The sequence below is a fragment of the Carcharodon carcharias genome, chromosome 4 (genome assembly GCF_017639515.1).
Source record: "Carcharodon carcharias isolate sCarCar2 chromosome 4, sCarCar2.pri, whole genome shotgun sequence".
NCBI classification, from domain to species: domain Eukaryota; kingdom Metazoa; phylum Chordata; class Chondrichthyes; order Lamniformes; family Lamnidae; genus Carcharodon; species Carcharodon carcharias.
Genome location: NC_054470.1, coordinates 99,835,106 through 99,858,262, shown reverse-complemented (window position 1 = coordinate 99,858,262; position 23,157 = coordinate 99,835,106). Strand labels below are relative to the sequence as shown.

General features: G+C 42.0%; 1 protein-coding gene across 15 annotated transcripts in view; it reads left to right on the top strand.

The window, feature by feature from the left end:
• LOC121277003 (tyrosine-protein kinase JAK2-like) overlaps positions 1–23,157 on the top strand; it is a 263,167-nt gene that overhangs the window by 214,622 nt on the left and 25,388 nt on the right. For all 15 annotated transcript variants that reach the window (XM_041185838.1, XM_041185835.1, XM_041185834.1 and 12 more), the window contains 6 exons: positions 2,441–2,560; positions 8,511–8,668; positions 12,476–12,587; positions 13,375–13,561; positions 16,117–16,241; positions 20,912–21,046. In XM_041185838.1, coding sequence (XP_041041772.1) covers positions 2,441–2,560; positions 8,511–8,668; positions 12,476–12,587; positions 13,375–13,561; positions 16,117–16,241; positions 20,912–21,046 — 837 coding nt within the window. The remainder of the gene's footprint in view (positions 1–2,440; positions 2,561–8,510; positions 8,669–12,475; positions 12,588–13,374; positions 13,562–16,116; positions 16,242–20,911; positions 21,047–23,157) is intronic.

Here is a 23,157-nt window from a genome sequence, read left to right as displayed (position 1 = left end):
ATGACCGAGTCCAGAGGCTCGTCATCTGACTCAGATTCAGCAGATTTCTGGCATCCAGCAGTCCTCCGAGTGACAGAAACCCGGGAAATCCCTGCCTCTGCCTTCTGTGGATCAGACAGTGTGATGTGTTCATCAGATTGTGACCCCGAGCCTACTCTAGAACTAGGTCCCACCGAAGTGTGTCTCTGCACTGGTCGAAGGTGTGGGTAGGCGCTGTGACAGCTATTCAATGCCAGTGCCTGAAAATTCCTCTTCTGTGGTGTCCACGGGGCTGGAGTTGAGACCTGGCTCGTGGACCCCCTCAGCGGCTTCCCACATGTGCCTGAGAAAGAAAGGAGAGTTAATTAGTGCGTAGCAGTGGCCTGTGAAACAGGACACATCACTCACAGTATCGTTGTCTGATGGATGTTGCGGTGCTGGACCTTCACTTGGTTGAGCGCCACCAACCTCACTGGCAGCACGCGAATGGTCTGCATCCTCAACGGCCAGCTGAATTGCTCTATTTTCAAAGTCTGTCAAGACTTTGAGGCTGGGCATTCCTTCACCTGTCTGAGACCGCTCCCTTTTGTGTGCCAGCTTGTCCTACATGAAGCCAGATGGAGAGAGTGTAAGCAGGATACTTGCTAGGCCGGATGAGAAAGATGCCTGGCATGTGTGGGTGGTGATTGGTGCCATGGATGGGATGAGGACACGATCCACAGGGCAGGTGAAGGTGTGTGTGAGTGAGTGAGGAGTGGTGATGTGCCTTGAGCTGGTAGTGGTATTTGTGAGCTTGCTTACTGGTCTTTGCCCAGAACAGGAATAGAGGACATCGCAGTTGGCCTCCACTGCGTCTAGTAGGTACTCGAGGGAGGCATTGCTAAATTTAGGAGCAGCATGTTTCCTAGCTTTGGCAGCTTCTATCTCTTGGAGTGTGCTGGCTCTGCAGGGGTGGCCTTCAATATGGCGCCCGGATTACTGATCCTCTGAGGTCACGGCGGGCGGGCGGGCGATCCAAGGTTGCCCCGCCAGCGATCCAGTGTAAAACCCGTGCCTCTGATTTTTTTTTGACAATGTTTCACACGATATAGGATGAAATTCCGCTATTGCTGTCAGGTCAAACACCAATTTCAGGGAAAAGCCCAGCCTGTATCAATGACTTAACCTACTTTCATAGGAAGAATAGAAAAGCGGAATTTTTTTTTTAAACTGAGAGGCTAGTAAATGTTGATATGCAGAGGCATTTGGGTAACCTTGTTTACGAAACGTAAAAAGTTAACCCACACGTACAGCAAACAATTAGGAAGACAAATGGAATATGAGCCTTTGTTGCAAGGGGGTTGGAGTATTAGCGTAAGATGCCTTGCTGCAATTATGTAGGGCTTTGGTGAGACCACAACTGCAGTACTTTGTGCAGCTTTGGCCTCCTTACCTAATGAAGGATATACATGCCTTAGAGGGGTTGCAATTAAGGTTCATTAGAATAACTCCTGGATTGAGTGTGTTGACCTATGAGACCCCATTGAGTAGAATGAACCGACATTCGCTGAAGTTTAGAAGTTGATTGTGTTGAAATGCATAAAATTCAAAGAAGACTTGATGGGTTAGATGCTGACTGGAAACTTCACCTAGCTGGAGAGTCCAGAACTTGTTCTGAGGACAAGGGGGTCGACCATTTTGGACTGTACGGAGGGGAAATATTTTCCCTCAGATGGTTGTGAATCTTCGGAATTCTTCACTTCAGCGGGCTGTGGATGCTAATTTATTGAGTATATTCAAGACTTGGATTGATAGATGTTTGGACGCTAAAGGAAATGGAAGTTGTGGGGATAGGGCAGGAAAGTGGAGCTGAGGTAGAGGATCAGCCATGATGGTATTAACTGGCAGAGCAGGCTCGTGGGGTTGAGCGGCTTACTTATCTTGTGCCTAATGTTCTTATCCCCTTAGATCATTAGTTGCCACTTGCCAATACAGAATAACACAATTGCTGACTGCTGCGTAGGTTCTTTAAAGGTTGCATATTTCTCACATAATGTATGTGGACATATCAGGTTATCTTTCCATAGACAGATAATACACCTTCAGAGAGTTTTATCCGGCAATTGTGAATCGGTGCTGGAGCTTACAAAGGAGCAATACAGCTAAGGTCAGCTGAGATTTCTTGTAGATACAAAGATGCTTAGAATGTACAGCACAGAAACCAACCCAGTTGGTCTATACCAGTGAATAAATCACACATGAGCCTCCTCCACCCCACTTAATCTATCCTTATCAGCATATCTTCAATTCCTTTCTCCCTCATGTGCTTACCTAGCTTCCCTTTAATTGGAAAGTCTAAAAGACCTTTGTTTTCTTCCATGGCATGTTAAAACTACAGAAGAATGAAATGCAAGAAAGCTAGCTGATTTCTAGTTGATCTGCTGTAAGGTTTCACTATCATAATGTTTGTGTCTGTTGGTAGGATCTACAGCCTTATTGCGATTTCCCTGAAATCATCAACGTCAGCATCAAGCAAGCAAGCAAAGATGGCTCCTCCGAGGGCAGAATAGTCACCATAAACAGACAGGACAGCAAGACTTTGGTAAGAGAAACATAATTCAGATTTTACACAATACACATTTAAGAAGGTCGCTGCACTGATTGAAGTATATGCAAGGACCTCTCAGGGACCCACTGATGAAGGCTGGAAACTTGCTTGTGCCTTCTTCAGCACCATATGCAGATCAGGAGGAGCAGGTGTGCTTCCCCCTCACCTCCCCTGCCCCCAGGCCCCTCAAGGGAACCCTTTGCCATCTCCCAGCCAATTACAGTGCCTCCCTTCCCTTCTGCCAATTATGGCCTCTTTCTGTCCTCATCAGTGGGGGTCACCCCAAGGGCCCCCAGCTGTGGCCCCAGCAACTGATGTTAGCTCCTGGGCACTGGCCAGTCTGTCCATTTTGCTGGTTGCCACCTGAGATATGGAAGAAAAACATCTTCATGCGGTCCCGCTGTTTAGCTGATCCAGAGCTCCCTATCCTCAACTTTGCCAGGTTCTTCAAGCCCACAACAAGGCAAATTTGCCAGAATAAAATTTAGTTACTCCAAAATTCTTGTAAAAGGAAAACCACTAAAGCCTTGACCCCAATAGAATTGGGGCAGTTCATGGCAAATGTCATAGGTGGAAGGCTGCAAGTAACAGCAGTTTCCTTGAAAACAGCAGCTGAACAATTGCTTTGCAACAAGTACCAATTTACACTTGACATTTCCAGAATTAAAAATGTTAAGAGGAAATATAATCGTTAGACAGGATAATGTGAAAGGAAAAGAATGACAGGCTACACCACACGTATAGTCACCTGAATTCCATGTTTGCCTGACATTATGGATGTACGTGACCATGGTATGTGAAGAGATTGTTTGAGAGATAAAGACCAAGGTTTTTCAATTGTTAACATTGACAGCAAGCCATTGAAACAAATTTGGACTATTGGTTTTACAGCTGGAAAATTTAGGCTGAAGTATTGAAATATTTTTTTAAAGTTTTGTAAAATTTTATTGACAACATCAGATGCCATTTGCCCTGCTTGTTTTGTGAGGTCAAGCCCAAGCCTCACAAAGCATTATAAATATTTACACTTCCAAATTTCCTTTGTAACACCTCCTTCGTACTTCACTTTAGTGCAAGTTGAATAAGGCAGAAAGAGTCAATAAAGGAACAAGAGAGCCCATTGTATAAAAAGCACAAGCTTCCAGCCCTTTTATGTGGTTATTTCTCTTCGTTGGAAGTGGGTGGCCTGTAAAATTGGCAGCACCGCCTTGCGGCTGGACATTTCTGCCTCCATTGCTAGCATCACTAAAGGGCTTGTTGAAGCCATGACTCTGCAACCTTTGGAATTTTTTGCGGTGGGGTGGTTGGGGGGGGGGGGGGGGGGTGGTGTCTCTGATCAGCATTCAATAGCTGCCATGAATCAGACCACCTGCGGGCAGGGGAGGACCGGGTCATTCACATGGAGGCCAGAAAAGTTTAAAAAGGCAAATGTTCACCCTTTTCATAGTTTAAAGTGCTGATCCCTTTGAAGTTAAAGCTGTAGCAGCCATATTTCCTACTTTTATATTCCATTCCCCTTGCAATAAATTACAACATTCCATTTGTTGCACCTGCAAACTAAATATTTGAGATTCATGCACCAGGTCACCCAGATTCCTCTGCACTGCAGCATTCTGCAGCCCCTCTCCATTTAAATAACATGCTGTATTTATATCCTTCCTGCCAAAGTGAACAAGTTCACAGTTTTCCACTTGATATTCCATCTGCCAAATTTTCACCCACTCACTTAGGCTGTCTATATCCCTTTGCAGATTCCTTAGCCTGAATTTTTGCCTCTTCCTATAGATGCTGTGCTCAGGGTGGCTCTCTTTCTCCTTCATGCCACTTGCCCTCCTGCTCTGGCCTGATGCCCTACCCTTCCTGTTCCCCTCAACCTCCAAAGACCTTGATTTCTGAGGGTGGAGTACCCATTTCCAGTTGCACCTTTTCTGGTGCTCAGCTGGAGACCAAACATCCTTGCCCCCTGCTCCAATCCCCACGCAATGCCAGGAGGCTGTTGACCCTCTAAATTGGCAAAATCCTTAATGCTGACTCCTCCCCTGATGTGCGATGGGCTGCTGCAATGTTAAATTTAACATCTGCCTTACTAAAATTTTCTGGCCCCCACAACTGACCCCCAACATGGTCTTCTTCCCCTTCCTGCAGGTGGTCTGACTCGGACAGTTATTGAACTCTGGCCACCTCTCTGGATGATTCCAAAGGTTGCAGTGTCGAATTCAACAAGCCTTTCGGCAATGCCGAAAACAGAGGCAGGCCACAAAGCAGTGTTGCCATTTTTACAGCTCCCTGCCCCTTGATGAGAAATAACTGTGTGAAAGGGCTGGGAACTTGTGTGTTTTGTGTTATGGGTTCCCTTGTTCTTTTACACGATCTTTCTGCCTTATTCAACTTACACTAAAGCTAAGGAAAGACGCTGTTTTATGTGCTAGGAGGAGGCATTACAAAAGAAATTTAGAAGTGTGAACCATTTTAATATGTTGAGGCTTGGGCATGACCTCCACAAACCAAGCAGAGCAAATGGCATCTGATGATCTTGCTTTGACAAGTTTTCCCTCATTTAGCACTAGCTTAACTGAGGGCAGGAGGATTGACAACTCTGTGGTGACCCAGTTTCTCATCTGATGGTGATGTTGTTGACATAGGGTTTTTGTGTGATGGGTGCTAGTGTTGTGCACTCATCAGGAAGCTTTCTTGTTCTGGTTACCTTCTCTGGCCCAGGTGATGATCATGTCAGAGATGCCAACTTCCTTCAACAGAAAGCTAATTGTTGTTTCTTCAGCTCAAATTGACGGATGGATCCAAGTGTGTTTATTAGAAAGTATCTGCTGTTTTGTAAACGTTAAACTTTATAGAACAATGTTGCTGTTGATTATCAATTCTAAAGCAGTCACACAATTATTTAAATAACGTACTTCAATTAGAAGTTCTATTCATTGTTTTAATAATTGGAATAATTGATTGTGATTTTTGTATTCAACTGTGCCAGTTGAGGTACAAATTGGGGATACACAGTCAGAAATTTGGATATGCATGCATAAAGTCATGCCCATTATTTTCTGTCTGTGATTTTCTGGTTGACTTCATTTTTGTGTTTGATCCAGGCTTGATTTGTAATTAGTTGCAACCTAAGCCTTCCACCACAGTGTAAGGAACATATATTTTTATTTCTGTTGGACTGTGGATTAGAATTACAATGGTTCCAGGTTGAAAGATGAGTGATATATACAGTGTTGCAGTCCTGGAACAGAGTGTGCCTTGAAAGACAGAATGGTGCCAGAAAGGAGTCCTGGACCAAGGGAGCTGCCTGACAACGGCATTTTAATTGGCTTCTGACCAGATGACCAGGTTTTGTGTGAGTGCAGCAGAATAGCTCCTAGCCTGAAAGGAACATGACCTGAAACCTTTTTCTCCTGTGAGGAAGATTTCAATAATTCCGCAATGATAGCTAGCTGGTTTTTCTCTCCATATATCTCTATAACCTGTTCTCTCTCTGAAAATCTCTGCCAAGAGGCAAAGGAGAAAATCACTGTTAGAGACATTAAAACACAAGTTTGCAACCAGTGAACAAAATACTGAAATTCTAGAAGACCACCTCGTGTCATCAACAATAAATGAAAGGAATTTGGAAGACATTGATCAAAATCAACCCATCGAATCCTGTACTCCGGATTGGGGCTGTTGAACTGTTTTATCCCACCCTTAAAATGCATGTTTTGTGTGACTTATGTGTCTTGTGTCAGTTTTGAATAAGCAGTTAATTGCAACTTTCACAATTATTTCCAGCATTAGAGGCTCTGGAATAAACTAATATAATTACTGACCACAATATGCTTGTGTTGAAAATGGACCCAGCTTTAAATTGATGGAGGAGGCAATGCAAATATGCTAAGAAAGTTGGTTTGCAGAATAACAAAAGATTTCTACCCTTTAAATATTCTAGTCCAGCTCATAAATCTCCATAATAACTCCTAATACCCACTGCTTGGCACATAATTTTCTGATTATTTCTGCTTCCTAACGTTGCAGTCGCAAGTTAGCAACCTCAAATGTATGATCTAAATACACTGGAACTTTTCAGCTGTTAGATAGCTGTGTGGATAATGACTGTGTATTAGGGGAAGGGTTGCTCTTTCTGCAATTTCTGTCCTCAATGGATGAATAATCTAACTCAGATTCCCATAATGGAAAGGGATGGTTTTCAGATACTTAATCGCTTCTGAATTTCTGTTTGAGAAATAGAGAGGTTCATCATCCAATTAACTTTACGGTGTGGTGAGTGACACAGTGAGGCTCACAGAACAGATATATAATTCACTGGATGTTTCTATGTATAGTAATCCTTAAACACCTTTGAAATATTCTAACTAAACTGTTATCCCTGTATGTCAACTCAGTTAGAGTTCCCTTAGCTTTGCAATTCAGCACATATCTTCTATTCTGCCACATAATAATCAGGCTTTATTCCCCTGATATGAACTATTTTTTCTAGGGAATTATAATCAACGCTTCTGTGGTTAGTTTCTGCTATAGATTAGTTTGGTGTGCGTACCCAGGCCCTCATATACACCTGAGGGCTAGTGACAAACTTCTCCATCTGTGTACTGCCGGGATGCTATAATCAAGTATACAATTATGTGTTTATATTAATTTTTTAATTATCAAATACAGATTACCTCACTTGCCTTGCTGCATTAAAATGTAATGTTTTGTGGTTTAATAATTGTCAGGCTACGTCTTCCTGTTACTTCCTCCTGCTCTGCAGTTCTTCCTGCGCTGTAGGCTATCTCCTTTATCAGCCTACATGCTGAGCTGACACCTAACTTGTGGCTGAGACCTTCTTTCTTTACTTGCCCACTAACTATTTCACACCAGGCTCACGTTTGTACAGCAGTGCAGTCAAGAAGCACCTCATTCCTCAACTCAAAGTTGAGCAAGGGGAAGCACCATTTAAAGGTAGAGAGCGTTGTGTGATGATGTTTCCATCCCAAGTATTTTCCCAAGAGTGCATAACCCTGGTTATGATGGCATCATTGACACAGCTTTGTGAAGTATATGGTATAGGTTCTTGTTGAATTTTCAGAAGTGTCCAAAACATTGTTTGCTATCTCCAATAAATTTATATGTTTATATCTCCCACTTTAATTTATATTTTCTGCATTTTGTCCTTGTCCTCGCTGTATTCCTGGCTGAAATGTGATGAAAAACTATGTCAGTGAATTAGGTGCCTGGATATCCAGTTGTTTGATTTATAAATTTTCTGTGGCTGTTTCTTTCCATGATCTCTTCAGACTTCAACTTTTGGCTGAATTTTCTCTACCAAGGTGAGTAACACAAGTCAGGAAATTTCCAGATCCACTTTGGTAAAAAGTGCCTTGGTACGCACCATCTTTGCTTTGGGGCTGGGAGCGGGATAGAGTCAGACCCGCCAACCCCAAAAGCAAATCTCGTTCACTAATATCCTTTAGGGAAGGAAATCTGCCATTCTTACCTGGTCTGGCCTAAATGTGGCTCCAGGCCCACAGTGGTGAGGTTGACTCTTAACTGCCCTCTGAAATGGCCTAGCAAGCCACTCGGTTCAAGGGCAGTTAGGGATGGGCGACAAATGCTGCCAGCGACACCCACGTTCCGTGAAAGAATTTTTAAAAAACGGGTAAGAGACTCAAGTGCTTTTAAGACCAAAGCTGCCATGATTTAAAAATCCCTACAATGTCAGCTGCTGGCTTTAAGTGGGGCTACCTGAAGAGGTAATTCAGGAGTGCAGTTCAATTTTCACACCATTTATTTCCATTTAGCTTGGGACAATTTTTGCTTTGACTTGTGTATCTCAGAAAAGCAACAACATTGATGGACTTTTAGTGATATAAGAGCTAATGCAAAACTGTTTTTCTGCTTTAAGTTGTGTATTTTGAATTGCTTATTCAGTTTGCTTTTGTTTTTTTTATAGGAAGTGGAGTTTCCGTCCCTGAAAGAAGGCTTTTCATTTGTCTCACTAATTGATGGATATTATAGGCTGACTGCAGATGCTCATCACTACCTCTGTAAAGAGGTTGCACCTCCAAGATTGTTGGAAAACATTCAGATTAACTGCCATGGGCCCATCGCGTAAGTGCTCAACTGTTTTAAGTAAAATATTGCAAATTAAAAGCACATCCAAGCTGGAAAGTGTAACCTGTTCTTAAATCATTTTACTCACTGTTTGACCTCCGCAAGGGAAAATATTAAAAGGAACCTGCATGAAGTTGACTGATGTTGACGGTGAAGGAGGAAAGTAGCATTATGGGCCAATTTTGGTTAGCACTTCAGCAAAAAGGTTTATTTGTAGGGATGTGTTCACACCCACAGTGATCCAGCAGCAAATTCCCAATCTCAGCTGTTCACCCCACAGAGAAAGAAAGACTGCTGCGTTTTCTTGTTCTTCCTCATCTCCTAATTCTATCTGAGCTTGCAGTCGCACAGCTAGAAGTTAAAGCCTCAAATGGATGGTTAGTACTACCTCGCAACAACAACTTGCATTTACCGAGTGCCTTGAAGGTAGTATGTTTCGAGGTGCTTTACAGGAATGTGACGCCCAGCCACATAGAGGGTTATGAGGGCAGGTGACCCAAAAGCTTGCTGAAAGTGGTAGGTTTTAAGCAACATCTTCAAGGAAGTGAGGCAGAGAGGTGGAGAGGTTTAGAAAGGGAATTCCGGAACTTAGGGACTGGACAACTGTAGGCAGGGGCATCAATGGTGGAGCCATTAAAATTGAGGCTGCTCAAGAGGCCAGAATTGGAGGAGCACAGAGATCTGATAGGGTTAGAGGATGTTATGGAAATAATGATATCTGGGGATGTGGGGGAATTGGAAGACAAAGGGGAGACATTTAAATTTTCAGGTAGCATGTGTGATATGACCAGAGCTGAGAGAATGTGGCTGGGAACGACATGGGTTCAGGGAAGAAGATAAAACTAAGTCAAAGAAATAAGTAAAAAATGCTAAAGAATGTTGACCAGCATCTTGTAACCTCTGACAAAAGGCTGGCTGAGTTGGCTGGGCAGCCAGTGTGGATCAGATTGGTGCAAACAGCATGGAGTTCGATCCCCGTTCTGGCTGGATTGCACTTGTCCCACTTGCCTCCTTGCCCTATCTTTGGTGAGGTTGTGGTGCTATGGGTTGGACCTGCCTTTGGGCAGAGAACTCGAGAAGATATTCATTTTTTAAGCTGCGTGTGGGTTTTGTTCTCTATTTGATTCTTGAATTAGTGCTGCCCCCAAGTGAATCGCTGTAAATTCTCATGTGTGTTTTGGGGATTTCCAATGACTCTTGCTCTGCTTATCTGTCTAAGCTTGATTGAAATTTTGCGGTGCCGTTGCTGGTGATCAGATTCCAATGCCTTATAGTAGACAACTGAAGAGAATTGAACATTAAGTGCTGAGAGTTGCTTCTATTGCAAGAATAATTAGAGTTTCAAACTGGGAAATGAGTGGTTAACTATCAGAAAGATGGATAGGCAGTAAACACTGCTTCATTACTATGCCAGCAAGCCCATACTTCCCTTATATTTCAAAACAAAAATGTCAAAAGGCAGCACTTTGAAATCTTTGGAAATAATAGAAGCATTGAATGAAAGTTAGTTGTCCATTTGGCCAACTTTTATTTTGCCTTTTCAATCTATGTGCAGTGCATGCGCCGAGATTACATGTGGTCTTATAACCTGCTCCATATATAGTATCTGAGAGATGCATTAAAATTAGTCCAATCCAGTATCAATTTGGCCGCTGGCTGTAACATTTTCAGAGGTGAGTAATAGAGCAGAACTGCACACTGCTGTTGCTGATGCTGCCACCTCCCCTGGTACTTCTGTACCACCCCTGGTGCTTCACAAACGCAATTTTCATCCCTGCTATTCATGAATTAGGTGAAGAAGTGTGACTGGAAAATATGAATGCTCGGCCAATAGCAGCCCCCACTTGGCTGTGCATTTTTACAGGATTGGAGAGCAGTGGGTCAATTCCCAAACCAGTCTAATCTTCTGAGTCCATTAAAATGAATGGAGCTACTGATCCTGTGGGGCAGAAACAGGTAGCTTCTCACTGCATCTGTATGAGGTAAGGAATTTCAGACCCAAACCCACCTTCTGGCTCAGTGCAATGATGGTACCAGTATGGTCTCTTTGTTTGTCCTTCAAGGTGAAGATTACCATGTTCATCCTCTGGGGTGTTCATTAGGGTTCCGATGGGTAGGTGGGTAACTGCTGAGGCCAATCCAAGCCCTGAAGGCTCTGCTGAAAATGGGACAGGATACTGCAGATGGTAGAGTTTTGGACGAGTTGACCTGGAATTTCCTCTACTTGCATTTTCTTTCTGCTTCTTTTTTATGCTTGCTTTCAAAAGAGGCCACACTTTTTTATTTGGTTGCACTCGGTATCATGATCCTGGGTGAGCTTTTCTCAGGACTCGAAGTCAATATAATAACTCTTAAGTGAAACCTTCAGTGTGTTTGTAGCACTTCCTTTGACCATCATGAGACTGCACCCCAGACTCGAGCTGTCCTTAGAAGATTCGCTTTGGTAAGCGAGTGTCAGGCATTCTGGCTACATGAGCAGCACAACTCAGTTGTGACTGTCTCCATATGCTTGGTATGCCAGCTGGGGTGAGCACCTCAAGTGTCTGGTACTTTTTCCTGCCATCTGATGTTTAGAAGCTTCCAAAGGCAGCTCAAGTGCTTATGGTTGAAAGTGGCATGCTGCTGGTACACCGCCCAAGTCTCGCATGCGTAGAGCAGGTTGGCAGGACTATTGCTTTATAGTCTTTCAGTTTGGTAGGCAGGCTTACTCCTCTTCATTCCCTGATTGATGTTCCAATTCTGTCAAAGGCTATGCTTGCTCCGGCAATTCATGCATGTGACTATAGATAATCGTCAATACAGATAACTCGAGAGAGAGTGTGCTGCCTAGATAAGTGAACTTTTCCACCGCTGACAGATTCTGGTCATGGACTGAAACATTGGGCTCAAGATCAGGCTTTCTTGGAGCAGGTTGGAAAACGGGTATGTCCTGGGAGACCTTGGTCTTTGCTTGGAGCTGTCTCAAATTGAACGGATTCCCAACCATGCAATGTATGATTTTGATGCCGGGATCGCTGTCACGGAAGGCGTCGGAGAGCATGGCAGAGGAGACATGCTGAAGGGGGTTGGCTCTAATACGTAGCCTTGCTTAACTCCTTTACTGACTGGAAATGGATCAGATGACTTGCCATCACCCAGGACACACACAAGCATGACATCATGGAACTGTTAGAACCATTATGATGAATATTTCAGAGCAGCCGAATTTCTCCATTAGCTTCCAAGGTCCCTTGTGGCTGAGTATGTCAAAGGCCTTGGTCAGGTCAACAAACATGGTATAGATGACTATGTTCTGTTCTTGGCACTTCTGCTGGAGATGTCCAACTGAAAACACCATATCAGTGGCTTCTCAATCTTTTCTGAAATCCTACTGACTCTGACACAGATCCTGGTTGAGGTGTTGCACTAAGTGGATCAGAAGGATCCTGCTGAAGATCTTCCTGACAATGGAGAGGAATGGGATTCCTCTCTGGTCATCTTAAGATTGCTGAGTTCCTCTCCATTTGTGCAGGTGGACATTGGAAGCATCTTTGTATTCCTGCAGGATGGTTCTTTGCCCCCACAGAGACTAAAAGAATTCAGTGAGTTTCTTGGTCAGGCATTGACCTCCAGCCCTGTAGACCTCAGCTGGGTTGCCTCAGCCCCTGGAGCTTGGCTGCTAGACAGGAGTTTGACTGTGTTCGTTTTTTCTAAGTGAACTCCTGTGTGACATCTATCATGGTATGGAAATCTTCAAAGGACAATATGCTAAAGAAAGTAGTTTCTTCAGAAATCATTTAATTACTATTTTCTTTTCTGCAACAGGATGGACTTTGCTGTGCATAAACTCAGGAAGGCAGGAAATCAGAAAGGCTTTTACATTCTTCGATGTAGCCCCAAAGAGTTTAATAAGTACTTTCTCACTGTGGCCATAGAGGTAAGTGTGTATATTTGAAATAGTGGTTCATATTGTTTGTGCATGGCAAAGTACAGAACCAAAAATGACCATCTGGCAGCTCCCAAACTAGAATATCTTTGAATCACCTATTCTTTTAAGCATCCACCCAATTTTCCTTTTAGTATTTACACAATGTCTGCCTTTACTGTCACCTAAGGCAGCCAGTTCCATGTACTCGCCATTCTCCTTGATAAGATAGTTTACATACCTCCCACACTCTGAAACCTCATTCTGGGGTTTGTGGGAATCTCAAATGTATTAATCTATTCTCATACAAATCATGGATGGTGTGTCGCTGAACCTACTCATCATCTGAGTCACCACCCTCAGGCTTCTGAACCTCTCCTTATTAGTCATTTGGTACCTCCCACTTCAGGGAGGTCCTGAAAAATCAGATAACATCTGCCAGGGCTTTCAATGAGAGCTGAGTAGATGGTAGTTCAACATACTGTTGTCCTTGGAGATTTAACTCTATGGGTTATACTTAAAACAATGCTAAGCGCAGTAGTTACTCGGTGTAATCAGAATTTAGTGTAATAATTTAATGAGTATGATTGCTTCCAAGAGATCCTTTTCTTTCTTTCCTTCCCTGCCTTCACTTCCTCCTTCCTTGCCTCTCTCCCCTCCTAATAGTCAAACATTTCCATTGTTTAAAGCAATCCATGAGGAAGAGATGGTACTAACTTCAGATTGATTTCCAAGATGACAATCCGTAATAATGGGGGAATGCATTGTCTTAAGCTGTATTCTGATTATTTTTATTTAGAAAGACAATGTGACTGAATGCAGACACTGCTTGATTACCAAGAATGAAAACAATGAATACAATCTGAATGGAGCAAAGAAGAGTTTCAGCAGCCTCAGAGAGTTGCTAAACTGCTACAAAAAGGAGATTGTCCGTTCCGATGGTGTTATTTTCCAGTTTAGCAAATGCTGTCCACCAAAACCAAAAGGTAATGTTTCCACTGACCAAAAGTATTTGGTCTGTTCAGGGGTAAATGTAACCATCGGTCAGTTGCTGTCTCCAAATTCTACATGTTACCTCTCATTAATCGGGACTGTGCAAATGTTCTGGCCGATACTCTTGTACAGATTCAGAGCTGTGAGCCCTGATTTTAACCTGGGCAGGACAAGAGGCTGATGGGGTGGGGTGGGGGGTGATGGTGGTAGCTGCCAGGTAAGTATTAAACCCTCCTGACCTCAGCAGCAGGAGTTTAATTTGTGGGCCATGTCTCTATGTCCTCTGTCAGCTGCTGGCCTGAAACCAGTGAGAAAAGGTACTTAGTCAGCGGGTGAAAGTGGCATATTAGGTGGCATGAGGCTGCCAGCAGGGGCCAATGGAATGGTGCCTCGCATTCAAAGAAGTTGCAAGGAGGACCTTGCAATCAGGACATTGATGCCGTGCATGCACAGGGAATGCCTTAATATTCCTTTTGGGGGCCTGGAGGAGCACTCTTGCTGTACCTGGCCCTATAAGAAAAGGCGGGGTCATTGAATATTTTAAAGGCGGAGATAGACAGATTCTTGTTAGGCAAGGGAATCAAAGGTTATCAGGGGTAGATGAGAATGTGGAATTCGAAACGCAAGCAGATCAGCCGTGATCTTATTGACCTCCTTTTGGCTTCAACCCTTTGTTCCCCTAATTTGACCTGGTGATGAAAAACATGGTGGTTTCCTCAATCAGAACACTAGTTAAAATAGCAGGTGAGCTCTGCAGGCATCATTGGTGCTCAATCTGCAGATCTGAAGAAGGCCCCTCAATTGAATTTTGTCAGAAAGGAGTCTGTTGTCAGTGAGCAAGACCTTCTGGGCCATTTTAACTGCCCTCTGGCTGGATAGGGTTCAAATCGCTTATGTAGCTTTCCCTCTGTCCATGTGATCCAGATGGATTGAACATGCTGTGCCATCTGTAGAAAACCACCAAAATTTGAAATGTTAGCCATGATTGGGTTTAACTACAGTTCTTCTAGTAAGATTTATTTGGTGTTGTAACAAGATCCCAAGGATGTTTGCATAGCAGCAAAAATCACCAGTCAAACATACGCCAATAACCACTAGCCTAGTAGCTAGGTAAAAAGTAGCTTGGGATTTTGATCCTTGAAAACTGTAGAACCAAGGGAAGACTGAATGAGATACGGAGTTTGAAATCCTGGAAAAGAATAAGAGCAGATGAATATGCAGCAAGTCTTGATTTTTCAAGTCTTTAGAGAGGAAGAACAGTAGGAGAGATGGTGTATTTGCAGCTCAACAGAAAATGAGAAATAAAAGTTCAGAGGAACACTAACTGAAGTAATATAAACAGAGAGACCTCAGACAGGCTGCAACAAAGAAAGGCAGAACTATCAATAATCTGTGTCAACCTGGAAACCAAGCAAAAATTAACAATTTTTTTTGCCAATCAAAAACGACCCTTAATGTAACTATGTTTAAGGATAAAGGATTAGATTTGAGTGTCACAATTTAAACAGCTAATATCTGCTTAAGACTTAGATTACCTATGTTGTAGTGCACTCAAATTGAATAAGCAGTATGGTTAGATTTGAAGATTTGGTAAAAGGAGATGTGAGTGTTAAAAGGAATGAGATTTTTCTTTCACATGGAGCTTTTGGAGGCATGCATCCCTTCTACAAATGATTTTGGTTTTTGACACTTGATTTATTGCTTTGTTTGGCATTTTGGAATAGTTCTGTAGACCTTGAATTTTTTTAAAAATTAAATAAAATCATAACTCTTACTCCCTACGTCATTTTAAAACTCTACCATTTCTGGGAGATCGGTGGCAGAAATGCTTAAATAAATCTAGTTAATGCATTTACTCTAGAAAATATCCTCTGCCTCTCAAGCAAAGCAGTAACTTAAAGAGAATAAATCTTCAGAAGGTAACGATCACACATACTCCAGAAAGTTTCCTTGAAGAAAATGGAAAATGTTTAAAAGCTGCAATCAGTAGAATGTTTTTATATAAAATTTATTCGGAAATAACCACCAAGTAAGCATGCCTATCACTGGCTCTCAGAGCCCACAGCTCATTTAAATTTGCTGCCCGGTGTTCATGCATAATCAGCATCGGGTGGAAGCATGATAGAATTAAAGGGCACAGAGAAGGCCAATGGATCCTTTATACCTATGTCAACCCTTTGAAAGAACTACCTGTTAGTCCTACTCCTACGCACTTTCTTCATAGCCCTGCAATTTTTTTCCATCAAGTATTTATCCAATTTCCTTTTCAAAGTTGTTACTGAATCTGCGTGGCGCCTGCCCAAGGTTAACATTAGTGAGAGTGGGTGCCTGGCCTCCCTCCCTCAGTCAGAAAGCAAGAATACTGAGGACCAGAGAAGAGGGAGGAAGTTACTTGCTAGATGAGGGTAGATAACTCTCTTGTCAGTTAGAAGAAAAATGATTATAGTTAGTGTGTTAAATGGTTACTGAACCGCAATCCTGTAATGTTCAATGTGTTTTATTGAATAGTTTGCTTTTCATTTATATATATTTATATATATATCTGCAGATAAATCTAACCTTCTGGTCTTGAGGAGCAACAGTGCTTCTGATCTGCCAACATCGCCAACATTGCAGAGGCACAATGTCAGCCAAATGGTATTTCACAAGATCAGGAAAGAAGATTTGGTGTTTGTAAGTAGTTGAAACGTATTGCTGTGCGTGATTAGTTGTGCTTTGCAACTTGGAACAGAAGCTGGCAAGGAATTCTTTTACCTTTTTAAGTTGTATGTGTGATATTGTGGAGTGTCCCAACCTCTTTTTTTTAAAAAAGTAACTTTCTTAGTATATATCCAGCATATTAATTTTGATATAGATTTAACAAAATGGATTGAAGGTTGCATTGGCCTAATCTCAAAGTTACATTTGTTTCATAAAAATGTTAATGAGGTTGGTACATTTTGTAAGAAAGGTTTAAATGATCATGGGGGTCGAGCAGGGTGCTGACTAATGTTATTTGTTAGAGGGCTTGCTGGGTTTGAAATCAACTTTAAGGAAGTGGCATCCTCTTCTCTCTCCATTTGGATAAACTGGAATGGATCTGCTAATCTGAGTTTAGGTCCCAGTGGACTCAAATTGCCAGTGGTGTTCAATCACCCATGAATTTAGCACCAAGATTACTTGAAGTGACAAGTGGCAGTGCCACCCTAGGGTGTCCCCTGATTGCCATCCAGGGCCTAATAAGGATTCCAAACTGGGCTCCTTCCTACAGAGGATACTGACATTAACTGAGTTAGACCTGAAATGATGGATTATCATAAAGCTGGGGCCAACATTTTGTTATACTGACCAAAACATCAGTGCTAAATCCCTGGTTATCACTGAGTTATCCTTTGTCAGTTGGCATTGTAGCTGGAGTCTTGCAGTTGACCACTGTGTCATGGTGAGGGAAGTCAGGTAGGGTTTGCACTCTTGCTATCCAGCGACTCTTGCTAGAATGTATAGCTCATCATTAAAGCAGTAGGGGAGATGGTAGCATAGTGGCCATGTCACTGGGTTAGCCTAATGCTCTGGGGATATGGGTTCAGATATCACTATGGCAGCTAGTGGAATTTAAATTCAATTAATAAATCTGGAATATGAACTAGTCTAAGTAATGGTGACCATGACAATTATCATCAATTGTAAAAACCCATGTGGTTCATTAAGGTCATTTAGGGGAGGAAATCTACCCAGTCTGGCCTACATGTGATTCCAGATCACTCTTAACAGCTCTCTGAAATGGCCTAGCAAGGCACTCAGTTCAAGGGCATTTAGGGATGGGCAACAAACGCTGGACTTGCCAACAACAGTCACATCCCATGAAATAGTTTTTTAAAAATCAGGAGACAAGTAGGGAATTAGAGGTATGTTACATCAGACAGGGATCTAGATAAATCATTTTAACTTGAAGTAGGACTGCCCTTTAACTTGACAGTACATTTATATATAGTTCATTTTGACGAACTGAATCCTTGTGGTTACTGTGATGCTTTTATGCTGGGATGTCCAGCAGTGAGGAGTGGGGAGTGAAAAAAAATTATATAAGAATCTCTTGAACTCCTGTATGTAGAAGAATAATTGCTGATGATCAGTAATGGCTGATGATGTAATGGCACCCTCTTATGACCATTTGTCTATCTATGTATATAAACCAAAAGTGGAATAACCAGTTCAGTTGGCTATTAGAACTGCATGCATACGTTCCAATGATTTGGTCCTGACAAGATATTACAGTCTACCGATGAGAGTGGGACTGTGGATTTCCCTAGCCGAGCAAATTTGGGTTTGAAAGGTTTCCAGTGAACCAACAGAGGAACGTTGAGTTTTTATTTTGGTGATGAAAAACATGGCGGATTCCTCAATCAATGGTGAGAAATAGGCTTAAAAATTTGGTTTTAGAAGATAAGCTGTTTGTAAACATGGGTGGGCTGACCTTCAAAGATGGCAGCATCAACACAAAAGGTGTTATTTGAGCAACTAGAAGAGTATAAAGGTGACTGAGAGCCTTCAGGTGTGTGTGTGGAGCATCTAGAGATATTTTTCACTACTAATGACATCCTCAACGTTCCTGATAATCCAGATTACCAACCCCATCTGAGGTAGAGCCTAACAAGAAAGGTGTATTTTTCTTTTCAGACATAGAAGAATTGCCAGTCACAGCAGATGACATTGGCAGAACAGCTCACAGGGATCCAGTATTGGCAAGGGTATATGACTATATCACAAATGGGTGGCCAGCACAGACACTGGATTTTGAAATCAGGTCATTTTTTATGCAAAAGAATTAGTTGTCAGTTGATAAGGTGTCATGTGATATGACATGAAAGAGATCGTAAGCTGTTTAAATCGAGCCTTACTTTCTGCTTATTGAAAAATGGACTTTGCTGGATCAAAAACATGGCTGCTACAGGTTAAATAATTTGCAAGTTGGCTACAGTTCTGGAAACTTCCAACAGCAATTACAGGATAAAACTCAGCCCTCTTTCTTCTCACACTTATCATTGTATGCGCACATTACAATCAATGAAACAAGGAAGCAGCAGATGGTCTGTTTCCCCACTCTGTACCTATAACAAAGAGAGTACCATCAAAATTCTTTATACCAGCAGAGGCGCTAATAACCACCACCTATCTCCTCAGGTGAATGTTAGATTTTGACCAGAGGCATAAAAACTGATTGATTGTTACCCTGAAACTGACTCATCAGTGGGCACTCCCACATGATCTATGCTCCTTTGGCTTTTGAAAAGTTTTAATGTTATATTCTGGGACTCCCAGGGCAGTCTGCTATTAAATATCCAGCCTGTTAATACCAAAGCCGGATTCCAGGCTGACAACAAAGCCTGTCTCAAGTCTAAACCTCCTCGAAGCCTGGTTCCCTGGAAGATTTCTGCCATTGTCTGTAGGGTGAACTAAGCCTCTTGTTAATAATCTCATCCTGCTGCGCCATCACCAACTTTGAAGGAATTGGACAACTCCTGCTTTCGACCAGCTGAACCTGCCTGAACTTTAACTCCAACGTGAAGGAACTCTCACAGGACTCTGACAACAGGACCCTGACATTCATGAATCCATAGTTGTTTTTTTCTGAAGTTATTCATAGTTGTAAAACTCATTTTTTTCCCTATCTCGTGTGTGTGTGTGTGCATGCGTGCGTCCCGGATAAACAATCCGTCTGCGTTAACCCGAAAGAGTGTTTGCTGAACGTCATATTAATGCCACAAACAGAGGGTCTGCGAAAACACGCCACAGCCTACTTCAAAAATTAAAACCTCTCCATACAGACAGACGGCAAGCAAAATGTCCGTAACAAAAGGTTGTGTTATGTGTGGAGCCAGAGTGGTAATTTCTGAAAGGTGCAGATTGTGTTGCTGTGTGATTGTCATGATCAACATTTAGGGATGTGCTTGACAAAGAGTCTAGCAAGAAGCTATCTTTGGTGGCCAGGGTTTGCTAAGGACATAGAAGACAAAGTGGAACTGTGTACAGTAGTCCAAGCAGTAGAAAAGAAGCTGCCATTGGTACCTTTGCAACCCTGGGAATGGCCTGCAAGAATGTGGCAGTGACTGCACATCGATCTTGCAGAACTTAAAGGGCACCTGTTATTCATTGTGATAGATAACAATTCCAAATGCGTTGAGGGGTTTCTGATGAATCAAACTACAACTTGCTAAGCTACAACATTGCGCAGTTTGTTTGCAGCTTATGGGTTCCCAGAGGAAATTGTGTCTGATAACAGACCTCAGTTTTGTTCAGAAGAATTTTCAAATTTCATGAGAATGAACAGGGTAAAACACTAGAGTTCCACTGTATCATCTTACTTCAAATAGAACAGCAGAGTGCATTGTTAAGCATGCTCTTGGTAAACAAATGCTAGATGCAAATTGGAAAAAAGTCAGTTGTCATTGAATCACAAACTGGTGAATTTTTTGTTTATTTATTATAACACGCCTCACATTACTACTGGGAGATTGTTTCTTAGAGGAGCGAGTTTTTCATTGTTGAAGCTACATTTAGCACAGTCAGCAGAAGAACAACAACCCAGGTAGAAAGAGAGTCATGATAGGGGTAAAGTGAGAAAAAAAAAGTCTGATGTTAAACCGAGAAGGCTAAGGTGAAAGATCATCATTATGGGTGATTGAAATGGCCAACATGAAGAGTCATGAAAATTTGTGGCCCTTGCACATATTTGGTCAATGTGTTTGATAGTGGAAAGGTTAGATTTGTACATATAGATCATGTTTTGCCTTCAGAGGTTCACAAAGAAGAAGTGAGTTGGGAAGAATTGAAGAATTGGATAGTTGGGATGTGAGTGTAGTACCAATAGGTACTCCAATACAAAATATGCCTGAAACTAGTTCAGATCCGAGTCAGAATCGGATAGACATCCCTGATGAAGTGAAAAATTCAATTGAAAGTCAAGGGCAAAGTCAGTCTTTGTTAGAAAAAACTTCTCCTCAGTCTCAGGCCAAGGTTGACCAAGGTGCTTCCGAAGTTATGAAAGTTTGATTTAAAAACCTTAGAAATATAGGAAACCAGTGGTTAAGTTGGATTTATAAATATTTTAAAAACAAAATGTGTATAAGAATTTATGGAATTTGAAATCTGTGTAACTTTTTCATTAAGGAGGGAGGAGTGTAATAGCACCCTCTGTGGCTATTTATGTATGTTTGTATATAAACCAAAACCAGAATAAACCAGTTTAGTAGGGTACTAAAACTCCATGTGTATGCACAAATGTTTTTGTCCTACCAAGATATCACAGCTGGTATGATTAGTAATACATATCCCTAAATAAATTACTTGTGCTCTTTTGTTAACAGGGTGAAAGCCTGGGGCAAGGAACATTCACCAAAATCTTCAAAGGAGTAAGGGAAGAATTGGGAGATTATGGTCAAATACACAAGACAGAAGTTCTCTTAAAAGTGCTGGAAAAGGCACACAGAAATTACTCTGAGGTTTGTTTGCCCATGAAGGGATTTCAAACTTTACAATATCTCTTTCAGAAAATGCAAAAAATATTATGCAAGCTTTTTTTGTACAGAGGTGCATCTATTTGTCATTGCATCTATAGATTGATAGCAGATAAAGGTATATTTAGGGGTACTATATGAATGCCTCCACTGAGACTCATTGCATAAATGCAAGAAATGAAGTCGTACTGAATATACAGACCAACCCACTCAGAAACAATGGTGCTACACTTGACCTCAGCATTTCCAAACGAGCTGCAGGGAAAATTGGTCAATTGTATTCCTTATTGTGGACAGAGATTAAGCTAAGTTTGGAGTTGAACTTTATTTGGAATTCAACAGTTAAATGGGGCTCCAGAACAGCTAACTGACCTACCCTTTCTCCAACCTTTCATTCTCAAATCCTGATTCTGTAGTGTGCTTAATTCCCTGATACACCGACTCTTATTCCCCAGTTTCCAACTCCTGAATTTATGAAAAGAGAAGCCAAATCCAAATTTGCTTCATTGGAGAAAAAAAAGGATGAATTTAATTCAGGTATTTTTAAAAAAGCGAAGTAGTAAGCTAAATTATGATCTTCGAGCCACAGGGCAGAAGTACAATTAGCCAGCCTTGCGTGTGATTCTGGATTTGATATTTTTCTGTGCAAGTAGGCAAAGCGAAACAGGACATAGCAAAATCAACTAACATTGAATTGATTTAACTCCTTTTTGAAAAGTGGCATCTATGTGTTAGGGCAGAGGATTGAAGATCATCCGGGTGAATCAGGTAGCAGTGTGTCCCATCTACACGATGCACTACAACAACTCACTAAGGCTTCTTTAGCAGTCCCTCTAAAACCCGCAACCTCCATCCGTTGAGATAGATTATTGTTTGTTGGATTAGGTTATCAACGGATATGGAGCAATGGTGAGTAAATAGAGTTGAAGTGCAGACCAGCCATGATCTAATGTGGTGGCCTGCTCTTGCTCCTGATCTCCCCTAGAAGGATAAGGGCAGCAGGTGCGTGGGAAGACCATCATATCCAGGTTCCACTCCAAACCATGCACCATCCTGATTTGTCCATCTGTTTGCTGTTTCTTCGTCATGGCTGGATGAAAATCCTAGAGCTCCATACCTAACAGCAGCTTCACCATGAAGACTGCAGGTTTAAAAACACCCACCACCATCTTCTCAAGGGCAAGTAAAATACTGGTTTTGCCAGCAACACTCACATCCCAAGAATGAATTAAAAGAATATAAACTAAGACTGCACTGAGCACTGTGCTGCTATGACAATGGAGATGTCATCTGCAAAGGCAACTGATTGAACTGATGGCAAGCCAGTGGGAGCATCTACAGGCTAGACTGCCCTGGCTTCCTAACCAAGAGCTATCCCGCAACATGGATATAAGACCAAGGAAAATTAAAGTGAGGTTTTAAAAAAGGGAGCACAACTTTTTTGCTGTCTAATAATTTGATACCTCCTTGGAGTTTAGCTTTCTGAAAGAGAGGTTCAAGGAAAGTATGTCACAAAAAGCACTTCCAGTCCCACACTTCCTGATTATTTCTCAGAATAAGGGGCGTGCCTTTTGAGGCCTCCTAAGATGAGGAGGAATTTCTTCACTCGGTGGATGGTGAACCTTTGGAATTCTCTGCCCCAGAGGGCTGTGAAGGCTCAGTCATCGAATATGTTCAAGACTGAGATTGATAGATTTCTACATACTAAAAACATCAAGGGGTACAGGGATAGTGCAGGAAAAAGGTGTTGAAGTAGAAGATCAGCAATGACCTCATTGAATGGCAGAGTGGGCTCGAAGGGCTGAATGGCCTATTCCTGCTCCTATTTCTTATGTTCTTGTGGTTTTAAGTAGAACATCATATCTTTCTCTCCGCTAATGTATTTTGTCCTGTATTGGAAAGTAGGACAGGAATCCTCTTTCCTTTTTTATTCCACCCTCAACACAGAAGTACACGCACAGCAATTTCACAAAACCTACTCTGCCCCTTGACCTCTGCCTGACACTTCTTCAGAGGACCAACTTACACTCCTGAGCGTAGCATTTATCTTCATTCATGTCAAGCCTACTAAGCTTGCTATAAACTGATAAGTGATA